The sequence below is a fragment of the Podarcis pityusensis genome (genome assembly GCF_964106645.2).
Source record: "Podarcis pityusensis genome assembly, chromosome: Z".
NCBI classification, from domain to species: Eukaryota; Metazoa; Chordata; class Lepidosauria; order Squamata; family Lacertidae; genus Podarcis; species Podarcis pityusensis.
The window spans coordinates 40,267,356-40,279,491 of record NC_138044.1 but is presented as its reverse complement, the minus strand read 5'-3'; the positions used below and the strand labels follow the sequence as shown (position 1 = coordinate 40,279,491).

Below are 12,136 nucleotides of genomic sequence, written 5' to 3'. Positions count from 1 at the left end.
ACAGAAGGATCCATTTTATTGGAAATCTCACTATTACTGAAATGGGTTCTTGTAGGCAGGCCAGACCCTAGCAAGGTGCAGGGAACTTTCTTCACACCAAGGGTGCCCCAGTCCTTTCTGGGCAACATTCCTAGGACCACATGCCAGGTATGGGAAGGTCCACAGGCAAAGCAATGAATGTAAATGTTACCTAGTTTCTAGACACACAGACACACAAATGTCCTTCTATCCATCTAGGCAAGCAGAAGGCATTATCAGAGTGCATTGGTGGCTGCCTGACACCCATTGGGGCTGGTAGGGCAGAATGACAGGCAGATCCAATTAATTATGCTTCTGTTTCTTCCCTCTCTGCTCAGTTCTACAAGCATGCCAGTCACACAAGCATGCTGGTCAAAGATGGAGTTAACTCTTTATTAGAAAAAAAAACCACAATCTTCACTTACTTGATTTGAGTGTCAGGCCAACAAGCATAGCAGCTCATTCCCAGTGCTCATACTCCATGAAACTTAGTTGCCAAGACTGAAAGCCCCTGCTTCCCACGGTCAGGGCTTTTCCCAGGCAATCAGACTCTGCTTACATGTAGTCAACCTCTACTCCACCTTTTTCGTGCCTCTTTTGGTTCTGGGAGACAAGGGGGGAGGGGAGCTTGTTGCATCAGGAAAGGGAGACACCATTGCTTTTTCATCAGCTCGACTCATGTCTGCTTCTTGGCATCCCCCCTTCCACCCTCCTGCTTCTGCTTCTGCCACTGATTCCGGGCTTCTCTCTGCCATGGGCTCTCCCCGCTCACTAAGCCCTGTTACCCAGTCTTCTCCCTCTTCTTCCCCTGACCACTGATCATCGTCCCATCACCACTCACCAGGCTCTGAGCCTTCTTCCCTTGGGGGTTCCCCAGCTGGATCTCCCACCAGTCTGTGACGGTAACACTGACACTATGGAGGAGGAAGCTGGAAAGCAATGCCATCCTCTGCTGGTTGTAAGGAATGAGGCAGGTGGGGGCTGGCTGAAGGTGGAATGTGTTTGGTGGGACAGTGTGCCACATGCTCTAATTCACCAGCCTCCACTGTCAGAGTATACACCCTGAGGCATCATGCCTCTACCTGTTGCTTGGAATTTCAGGTGGGGAGGGTGCTGTTGCACCTTCAGGTCCTGCTTGTGGATGTCCCGTAGGCATCGGTCTGACGAGTGCAACAACAGGATGTTGAACTAAGTGGTCTATTGGCCTGATCCAGTTGTTGGTATCTGTCTCGAGAGACAATGGAGTACACACAATGGGGATGAAGTCAAACCTGCTGGAGAACCACAGCGCCTGCTGTGGCTGCAGAGACCAGTAACTCATAACTGCTGTCTCCTGTGTTGTTTTTGCTGAGTTAGCAAGCCTGGGCAGCATAGGAGTCAACTCCTATGGGCTGAAGTCTCTTCGGCCCTCCCAGTAAAATATCCCCCCCCCCCCATGTTGAGGGACATTTCAAGTGGTGTGTGTGCACCACATCATGTGATCAATTATGCAGGGTGGGGCTTGCCTGCTCCCCCCCCCCGGTTGGCACCCCTGCTGGACAGCGTGTATGGAGGTCCTGGGCTGCCCACATGACAAGACCCTCCTCTCAGCCTCGCTGATGTGGTCCAAGGGAAAGCAGAGCAATACGTTTGGCACCAGCTGGGCTGCAGGAGTTGCCTTCTCCTACTTTCCCAGGTCCACGAGCCCCATTTGCCCCTGTCCCGGTAGGGCTGTTCTTATTGAAGGACACCGATTCCACCTTGCCGCTGTCAGCCAAAAAATGCATTTAAGGACACACAGCCTGTTCCTTCCTGAGGTTGCCTGGGGAACACCCCGTCTGTGTCATCGCACGTCACCCAGGTGCAAACCCACCCCACATCATTCCGTAAGCGAAGCCCTGCCCCCTCCTTCCAAGGTTATAGCCAATCTCCATCGCGCGCTTCTCCCAATGCGCCCCATCCGCTGCAAGCCTTGGCAACTTAGGATCGGGGCTTCCTTGTATTAAGGCATCAATAGGCAGCCAAGGCCCACCCCCTCCCTGGCTGCCAGGGGTCCCTCAAGAGGAAGGAGCACAGGACTCCCCCACCCTCACACATTGCCACCGCAGTTCTCTCTGCGGTTCCTCCCTCCAGCTCGGGTCCAATCAGGGCACTGGGAAGCGGCTGTACGTAGATGCCCGCGTTTCCCCTCCCTCCCTCTGTTCCCACGTTAAAGCCTGAGCGGTATAAAAACCGGCCATTTAATTTGCTCGGTCTCAGTGAGCCGGCAGCCTGCCTTCCATCTCCGTGTGTGCAGCCATCTCCCCTCCCTACGTCTTCTCTTCCGATCGGATCTTAAAGCAGTTTTTCTTTCACTTTTTTCCCGAGCGCTCAACCTTCTTGCAACCGGCATCATGACTGACGCGGCTATTTCTTTCATGAAAGATTTCTTGGCGGGCGGCGTGGCAGCCGCGATCTCCAAGACAGCGGTAGCCCCCATCGAGAGAGTCAAGCTGCTTCTCCAGGTACTGCGGGGTGGCTGGCTGGGTGGAACCGCGCGCCTTTCGATGGAGAAACGATTTGGAGAGGGTGGAGGGAAGAAAGAAGGGGATCTTTTAAGTGGTGGCTCTCACGGGCTTTGAAGTCTGCTGGGGACGACGAGGGGGCCGGGCAGGGATTCCTCAAAAGAGGTCATAGGCGGGTCGACTGAGTTGAAAGGCCTCTTTTGTCCAGAGTGCGCTGGGACGTTCCGTGTGCTATGGCGCGACAGGCGGATCCTGCGCTCTGCCTTTGTCTGAAGCGATGGGGCCTCGTGGCTTATCCCAGCTCCGAGGAGATGCGAGGGAGATTTTTTAAAAAGCCGCGGTTCTCTTCCCTGCCTTCCGCACCAAGGTCGCGCCAAGGAGATGCAGGCCGGAGCATCCTTTGTTCAATGCCTTTGAACCCAAGATAGCAACAAAATTAGATTTCCAGCCTCAGTTCTGCGCCTGCCCTGCCGCTTGCCCAGGAAAAAGGCTCTTGCTGACCCAGGTAGAGAGAGTGGGCCGCAGCTTTCTCTGGCATCCAAGATCAGCCCTAAAATTCTATGCTAGGCTTGTGATCGGGGTTTCCTATGGCCCAGGCCTTGGTGATGGTCCGAGGCAAGCGGTCGACCTCTGCCCGTACCCAAAAGGAACACGCAGTTCTTTTTTTCCCTTTAAACGTGCCGGTCGAAGGGGAGGAAAGCCCACGCTTGCTGGCAGTTTGCGTCGGAGCTGCTGCTGGCGAAAACTAGTTCCGCTTATGCAAATCCCCGCCTGGCGTTGGATTAGTTGCGGGGGAAGGAGAGACTGGCAAGGAAGGGCAACGCGAGTAAATCGCGGCCTGTCCACGCAGAGAGCCTAGGATGCCTTTCTCTCTGCTACCGTTGCGGGCAACCTGCCACTTGGCAACGTGGCTGCATCCAAGCAGCATCGCCTGGGAATTCGGGGAGGCACGGAGGTGGCACTTCATCCCCTCCAACGTGCCATTGCTTTTGGGCAAAGCCCAAGGTCTTTGAAGTGGAGCCTCTTTGGAGCTTGGGAGTCACCTGGCTGTGTAAATGAGAAGGAGGCATATAGCACATGGTGCTAAAACCTGTGATAAAAACTCAAAACTCCATAAAAATCTTACTGAGGGTTTTGTTTCAAAGAATCAACCCAAAAGTTTGGGCAGGTGACCTTGAAGGCAAATCTCTAATGGACACCAAGTTGAAACTGTCTTGCTACATAAATCAGCCACCTGACAGGTCTTTGTATTCTTGTTGCTTCATCAACAGATTGGCTCCCTGCATATGGGAGAGTAAAACGTCAAAACTTAATTAAACTTGCCTTCCAAAAACTAGGGTGTTGTAGCAAGAGAAGGTCTGTCAAGGTCATGTGGGTGGATTGAAAGTACTGATCATAACCTATGGTAGGGGTCTGCAACTAGAGGCAGGAGGGCCAGATCAAGCTCCTTAAGGAGCACTCGCAAGAGCTGCCAGTTGCCAGAGATGGTAGATGGGAAACTGAGATGTGTTGGTCATTTTATTTGGGACACAGGTTTGTCATGTCACCTTCCAGTCCCTCCTGTGGATTTAGAACACAGCTGTGGACACCTTGGGGCCTTTATGAGATCTGGAACACCTCAATGATCTGGGCACAACCCCTTGTAAAAGAGGTCACCTTGCAATGAAGTTATCATTGGCTGGATTACAGGCATTGTCTGGCTATCTTGCCAGAGGCTAAATAGAATGGAGCTTGAATACAGATTTGAGAGATGACCTATCAGGTAGTTATTAGGTTCAGCTAGGATACAGGATTCTCTTATCGGACTGAGATTCTATTCTATTCTTCTTTTTTTAAGCCTACCTCTCTCTTGTCTTGTTAAGCTAAAGTTTAATCTCTGCCTGATGGCCTGGTGTTTTCCTGAAGTTTACTTTGAGTCCATGGTGATCACTCTTGCTTTCATGCCTCAGAGGCAAAAAAATTGCACCTAAACTTTATGTTAACATAGGTCTGAAAATGATGGTTTGCGATTAGGCCTGGGTCAAGTGTGCCTAGAAAGGACAAAAGGGGCATTCAAGGTCCTTCTCCTATTGCAATAGGCCGGAAAGAAGAAACTGAAACTTAATTCTTAGTCATCAGTGTGTACAGTGGTACCTTGGCTGTTGAACAGCTTGGTTCCCGAACACCGTAAACCTGGAAGTAAGTGTTCCGATTTGCGAATGTTTTTTGGAAGCCAAACGTCTGACGTGGCTTCCAATTAAGTGCTGGAAGCTCCTGCAGCCAATCAGAAACCACACCTTGGTTTTCGAACGGTTCCGGGAGTTGCATGGAGAGGAGACCCGGAACGGATTAAATTTGACAACCAAGGTACCACTGTAGTTCTAAATGGTGGAAGAAAAATGCACAGGCCCTGCTTGCTGTAAGTACTTGTGAGTCAGAAAGAATGATTTAGGCCTTGTAACATGATACTTCTAACTTGAGCCTTGCTGTGTGCTACTTGGTTTCCCCAATAACCTCCCTTTACAGCAGGCATCGGGAACCTATGGCCTTCCAGATATTATTGGACTCCAATTCCCATCAGCCTCCCTCAGCCCAACAGTTGGGAATGAGGGGAGTTGGAGTTCAAGTGGCAGCCAGTAGTCTTCTTCTGGAAAGAAATATCGCCACAACATCTGTTATATTAATCTTCATTATCACATGGGTGACGTGCCTGTATTTGAGTATTTAAACTGTAACTTCCAGTGTCTCTGGACAGTTCAGTTGGTTAGAGCATGGTGCTGATAATGCTAAGGTTGCAGGTTTGATTCTTGTATTGGACATCTGCATATTTTTGCATTGCAGGGGGTTCAACTAGATTATTGTCAGGGTCCCTTCCAACTCTGATTCTGTGTGTTAAGAATGATGTACTATGTTTTCTCACATAGCTTGATACTGATTGTTCTGTTGTTTAAAATATATGTTTAAGTATATATCTAGAGGGGATGCGGGTGGAGCTGTGGGTTAAACCACAGAGGCTAGGACTTGCCAATCAGAAGGTCGGTGGTTCGAATTACCGCGACGGAGTGAGCTCCCGTTGCGCGGTCCCTGCTCCTGCCAACCTAGCGGTTCGAAAGCACATCAAAGTGCAAGTAGATAAATAGGTACCGCTCCAGCGGGAAGATAAACGGCGTTTCTGTGCGCTGCTCTGGTTCTCCAGAAGCGGCTTAGTTATGCTGGCCACATGACCCGGAAGTTGTACGCCGGCTCCCTCGGCCAGTAAAGCGAGATGAGCGCCGCAACCCCAGAATCAGTCACGACTGGACTTTTACCTTTACCTTTATATATCTAGAAGGGCCACAGGACTCCCCCCACCCCGGCCTAAGTTAGAGCTTTGGTCTATATTCTGGAGAAAAATGAACAACTATGCTAGATTTTTTTAAGCTTGGGAAGAGCCACATTGCCAGTGAACGTTGAGGCATTGACAGCGAAAGGGTTTTGGGGATAGTATTTAGGAGCCTAAGGAGAAGACTACAGAGAGATAAATCCAGTTGCGGCATAGCAAGTCATGGTTAAAATCATAGTCCGCAAGACACCTCTGTTTTAACCATGGTTTATGAACCATGGTATGGGACATGGGTGGCACTGTGGTCTAAACCACAGAGCCTAGGGCTTGCCAATTGGAAGGTCAGCAGTTCGAATCCCTGCAACAGGGTGAGCTCCCGTTGTTCGGTCCCTGCTCCTGCTAACCTAGCAGTTTGAATGCATGTCAAGTGCAAGTAGATAAATAGGTACCGCTCCAGCGGGAAGGTGAACGGTGTTTCTATGCACTGCTGTTGTTCGCCAGAAGCGGCTTAGTCTTGCAGACAAACGCCGGCTCCCTTGGCCTATAGAGCGAGATGAGCACGCAACCCCAGAGTCGTCCACGACTGGACCTAACGGTCAGGGTTACCTTTACCTTTTATGAACCATGGTTAACATCAACTATGGTTTGCCATGGATTACGTCACTGACTATGCAGCCAGACTTAATTTCCACTTTCCATTTTGGCAGGTGCAACATGCGAGTATGCAGATCACAGCAGACAAGCAATACAAGGGAATCATTGACTGTGTGGTCCGGATCCCTCGAGAGCAAGGTTTCCTGTCCTTCTGGCGTGGTAACTTGGCCAACGTTATCAGATACTTCCCCACACAGGCCCTCAACTTTGCTTTCAAAGACAAATACAAGCAGATCTTCCTGGGTGGCGTCGACAAAAGAACCCAGTTCTGGCGTTACTTTGCTGGAAACTTGGCATCTGGTGGTGCTGCTGGTGCTACCTCTCTGTGCTTTGTCTACCCTCTCGACTTCGCCCGAACCCGTCTGGCGGCTGATGTTGGAAAAGCTGGGGCTGAGCGTGAATTCAAGGGGCTTGGAGACTGCCTGGTCAAAATCTTCAAGTCGGACGGCCTTCGGGGACTGTACCAAGGCTTCAACGTCTCTGTCCAAGGCATCATTATCTACAGAGCTGCTTATTTTGGTATCTACGATACTGCAAAAGGTAATTTTCTTGGGCTTTTGCTGGGGCCTTTTGGTAGTTTTATATTAGGAGAGCCAGTGTGGTGTAGTGGTTAAGAGCGGTAGTCTTGTAATCTGGGGAACCGGGTTCGCGCCTCCGCTCCTCCACATGCAGCTGCTGGGTGACCTTGGGCCAGTCACACTTCTTTGAAGTCTCTCAGCCCCACTCACCTCACAGAGTGTTTGTTGTGGGGGAGGAAGGGAAAGGAGAATGTTAGCCGCTTTGAGACTCCTTAAAAAAGGGAGTGAAAGGCGGGATATCAAATCCAAACTCTTCTTCTTCTTCTTCTTATATGGCTTCCCATTCAAAGTTCGGAAGTATGGATGCTCAAAACAGCATTTCCCCTTATTTCTGATTTCTTCACTTCACAGGGATGCTTCCTGATCCAAAGAACACACACATCTTGATCAGCTGGATGATTGCTCAGTCGGTTACTGCTGTTGCTGGCCTGACCTCTTATCCCTTTGATACAGTTCGGCGGCGTATGATGATGCAATCTGGTCGCAAAGGTGGTAAGTATCAAAGCCGCTGCAGGAAGCACAGAAAGCACAGCTGGTGGTTTTGCTAGATCTTTTTGCCACCTCTGTGATGTCTGCACAGTCCCACATATGTGGGACCTGTGGCTGTATACCTAGCAGGGGCATGGGTGGTGCTGTGGTCTAAACTACTGAGCCTCTTGGCCTTGCTGATCGGAAGGTTGGCAGTTCGAATCCCCACGACTGAGTGAGCTCCTGTTGCTGTGTCCCAGCTCCTGCCAACCTAGTTCAAAAGCACGCCAGTGCAAGTAGATAAATAGGTGTTTCTGTGTGTGTGGTGTTTCTGTGCGCTCTGGCTTCCATCACGGTGTTCTGTTGCGCCATAAACAGTTTAGTCATGCGGGCCACATGACCTGGAAATCTGCCTTTGCACAAACACCAGCTCCCTTAGCCTGAAAGTGAGATGAGCGCTGCAACCCCATGGTCTCCTTTGACTGGACTTAACTGTCCAGGGGTCCTTTACGTTTACCTAGCAGGCATGTTTTGGGGGCACAATGCATTGTCTACTTTACCAGACTGAAAGTGTGTCCCTTCTAGCTATGTATTGTTGGTTCTTGCTGATGATAATATCTTAAGTTCAAGCTTGGCTCTACTACCTGGTTTTCCCTGGTGGAAATCATAGCTAGAGCTTGTTTCAAACAAAAGCATGCAACTCTTGTAGATGACCAACTTTATTCTGAAACTTCACGCAGGTAAATGGAGTGTTGTGGAAGAGATGTTTCTTGCTAAAGGACAGAGGGACTGGTTTATGAAAGAAAGAAGAGCCACAGTGCCTTCTGGAGTGTCTCTAAATTTTATTAGAATAGATTGAGCATAGGCATAAAATGGACTGCTTCTTGGCTGATGGGTCTATCATGTTAGCTGCAAGTGTACCAATTCTACTTCAGAATAAGAAATCCTATAGGAGAAATGCAAGACCTAGAAATTTGAGGAAGATGCTAGACTTCTGGAAGCCAGGGTAAAGCTGACTCTTTGGCCTGTCTTTTGCTCCTTTAGTGATCTCTTCAGCAATAGAGAGCCAGGGGGTTTCTATCATGTGAGAGCAGGTGGAATAAATGTCCTTTAGATACATCATGTGTATATGATATCTCCCAGTCTTAAACAGTGAATATTTGTTAAAAACATAACTGGAAATTACCCAAAGGTCATCCAGCTCACCTGCTGCATGACCAAGTCAAGTAAACTCATGCATCTCAGTTTCACCATTTAATACATGCTCCTAGCATCTGTCCATTTCTCCCTTCAAAAGCTTCCAGAATAATTAGAGGGTTGGATAGTTTAAGAGGGAAAGCATTCTTTACCACTACAGGGTACTTTTGATAAGTACTTCCAATTTGTACAGACCACAAGCACTGCAATCTATACAAATTCCAAACATGCGGCCATTAACTAAAGGAAAACACATTTTATCATGCTTTGCAAGATGAGTGGCTCAAAAGGCTGAGCTCTGTGAAAGAATGCCTACTTTGCATGCATTTGATCCCTGGGATCACCAGGTAGTGCTGGAAAAGATTTCTGACTGAAACCCCAGAGAACTAAGGACAGCCAGTGTGGACAGCATTGAGCTAGGTGAACCAGTGATCTGATTTGGTACAAGGCAACTTCCTATGTAAGGGATGCGGGTGGCGCTGTGGGTTAAACCACAGAGCCTAGGACTTGCCAATCAGAAGGTCGGCGGTTCGAATCCCCGTTGCTTGGTCCCTGCTCCTGCCCACCTAGCAGTTCAAAAGCACTTCAAAGTGCAAGTAGATAAATAGGTACCGCTCTGGCGGGAAGGTAAACGGCGTTTCCATGCGCTGCTCTGGTTCGCCAGAAGCGGCTTAGTCATGCTGGCCACATGACCTGGAAGCTGTACGCCGGCTCCCTTGGCTAATAAAGTGAGATGAGCGCCACAACCCCAGAGTCGGTCACGACTGGACCTAATGGTCAGGGGTCCCTTTACCTTTACTAACTTCCTATGTTCCTAGGCACTCTTTTCCCTTTAAATATGTGCTACAGTATTAGATCCTTATTTCTGTTTGGCTACATGTGGTAATAAGTGGCCTTGAATGGCTAGCACGCTCAGCCAATGAGAGAATTTTGTTCCTACACCTCTGGTGAACTGCTGCAGATTATCCCAGAAGTGGGTGTGTTGGACAGGGACAGATCTACCATAAAACTAATGAAGCTTAAACTTTGGGGCCCCTAATTCCAGAAGAGTCCCAGAAGTTACTTTAGTCCATGTTGCTTAAAATTTTTGGGTCTAGTAGATTTTGAGTTCTACAAGTGGAAAACTATAAGGCATAGGAAAAAGATTGTTCACACCAGTGACTTTGATATGTGAGATAATCCAGTACAGTGGTACCTCGGGTTACAGATGCTTCAGGTTACAGACGCTTCAGGTTACAGACTCTGCTAACCCAGAAATAGTACCTCAGGTTAAGAACTTTGCTTCAGGATGAGAACAGAAATCGTGCTCCGGTGGCAGCGGGAGGGAGGCCCCATTAGCTAAAGTGGTACCTCAGGTTAAGAGCAGTTTCAGTTTAAGAATGGACCTCCAGAACGAATTACGTTCTTAACCCAAGGTACAGAAATTTTAACCAAAATCTGAAATGCAGTAGTTAATAAAATAAAAATAAAAATTGTGATCTGTTGTGGAACAACCCCATTGAAGAAGGTAACAGTAGTTACCCAGACCTCGTTGCTGTTTGCGATGGGCCCTTCATAACAGTTCCAGCTTCAAGGACTCCCTAATGTAGGCCTGCCACTGGTGTTAGGTATTTTTACCCTAACGCAAAGTAAACATGGTAGATAGTGGGATGTAAGAGTACTATGTCTTCACCGCTCTTGCCTTGGCTCAGCCCTCTAGTTTCCTTGCCCTGCTAATGACTTAGTCCATAACTAAGCCTATTCCTTCTTTATCTCACCCCTGATTCCACTTTACTCCATTCCTGCCCCCCCCCATGTTGAATGGTAGACTTCCCGGGGCTTCTTCCTAAACTCATGTTTTGCATGCATTCATGCTGCACAAATCAGTATATGCGTGGAAGCCAAACAGAACAGCAGGATTGCAGTATGCATCAAAAGAATCACTTGCTCTCCCATGCCAAGTTTTCTTTCTCTTTTCTTCTTTAGCTGACATCATGTACTCTGGTACAATTGATTGCTGGAGGAAGATTGCCCGTGACGAAGGAGGCAAGGCTTTCTTCAAGGGTGCTTGGTCCAACGTCCTCAGAGGAATGGGTGGTGCTTTTGTCCTAGTCTTGTACGACGAAATCAAGAAATACACATAAGCTACTCCCCTCCCGGATGGCACTTACTATGTTATGTTCATGGACTGCGTCAAAACTATTTATCAGTTCCTACTGAGGTTTCTACTGGTTGGCAGAGGGCCACAGTTCTACTTGCCTGATCCATTTATCAAGTTGTTCCCCTGACAATGGGACTCAAACTTTATTTTTGTTCAGTCACTTCTGTTAAAATAAGTTTGAGATAAATAAAATTTAAATTTAAAAACAGAAACAAAAGTGTTTTGATTCTTTCATTAATAACTTGAATTATCCACTGCTATGAGTTGTACCGTTAAATCGATGAGCATTTTGCCAATGGTGCCAGTATTATGTGGATTGCATCTGGGAAGACTTAATAAGGGTGGTGGTTTTATTTTTGCAGTATATTTTGAAGCATGGAGCTTTAGTGCTTGCTATGGGGCTTTCTGGGGGGAGGGGCTTGAGTAAAATGACTTTGATTGGTTCTTCTCCTAGTGAACCCGCCTCCTTTCCCTGGCCACCTCCACCAATTTACATAGCTTTGTCCTCTGGGCCCCACTGGCGTAATCACCCAGAGGGAGAGTGTGAGCCAAATCTGCTCTCCAAGCACACAAGCAGTGACAGGAGCAAGCAGGAGGAGGCACTGATTGGCCACTTGGAAGCAGGTGGGCCTTAGCGAGGTATCCAGCAATACTGATGCTGGCTTCAGCAAGCAGGGTAATGAGTGGTATTTTCTGAATGGCTAATTGTCCAGGAATCGATAATTTTACTTCTTAGTTCTGCAAAAACTAATATAAAACAATAGCCCAAGCAACTGTTTAGAATTACTCACGTACTGCATTGGGAAGTTAAGGTTACGATATCCAGGAGAAAATATAAAAGCCATCTTCATTCATCCCAAATCACCTTTCTGTTAATACCTGCGAGTCACAGGTTGGTTACAATTATGTTCACCTCTAGCAGCAATAGATGATGGAGCTACTCCAGGTGGCATGAAAATCATTCATAGATCTCTCCCCATGCACACTGAACTGATCTTTTTGTTTTTACTTCTCCACAAGTTTTATTCTCCATCCCTCTTGATACCATGATTCCAGCTTTTGGGGGACATAATTCTTTCCAGGCTAGCTGCAGTCAATAAGAATGCTACCTTTTCCCTTTTTTATGGTATGACCGATTTTAAATTAAGGAGTTACTTAACATTGTATACCAAGTGTGTCCTTGTATCCTGCTACCCTTCCCTTTCCCATCTTTTATGGCTCAATATAATATACAACATCTCAGATTTGGGGTGGTTTTGGGCCCTGTTGGACAAAATGTGCAATGACAACATTGCAC

At 48.0% G+C, this 12,136-nt stretch overlaps 1 protein-coding gene across 1 annotated transcript; it reads left to right on the top strand.

Moving 5' to 3' along the window:
* Window positions 1-2,233: 2,233 nt before the first annotated feature.
* Window positions 2,234-11,056, top strand: SLC25A5 (solute carrier family 25 member 5). Its single transcript, XM_080991154.1, has 4 exons — window positions 2,234-2,501; window positions 6,510-6,996; window positions 7,386-7,526; window positions 10,665-11,056. Exons 1-4 carry the CDS (start codon window positions 2,391-2,393, stop codon window positions 10,820-10,822), a joined length of 897 nt encoding a protein of 298 aa, XP_080847280.1. The 5' UTR covers window positions 2,234-2,390; the 3' UTR covers window positions 10,823-11,056.
* The last annotated feature ends 1,080 nt before the right edge of the window (window positions 11,057-12,136 follow it).

Coding starts and splice junctions, on each gene's coding strand:
- SLC25A5 (XM_080991154.1), top strand. CDS start 2,391: ATGACTGACGCGGCTATTTCTTTCATGAAAGATTTCTTGGCGGGCGGC. Junction 6,997..7,385: donor TATCTACGATACTGCAAAAG/GTAATTTTCTTG, acceptor TTCACTTCACAG/GGATGCTTCCTGATCCAAAG. Junction 7,527..10,664: donor GCAATCTGGTCGCAAAGGTG/GTAAGTATCAAA, acceptor TTTCTTCTTTAG/CTGACATCATGTACTCTGGT.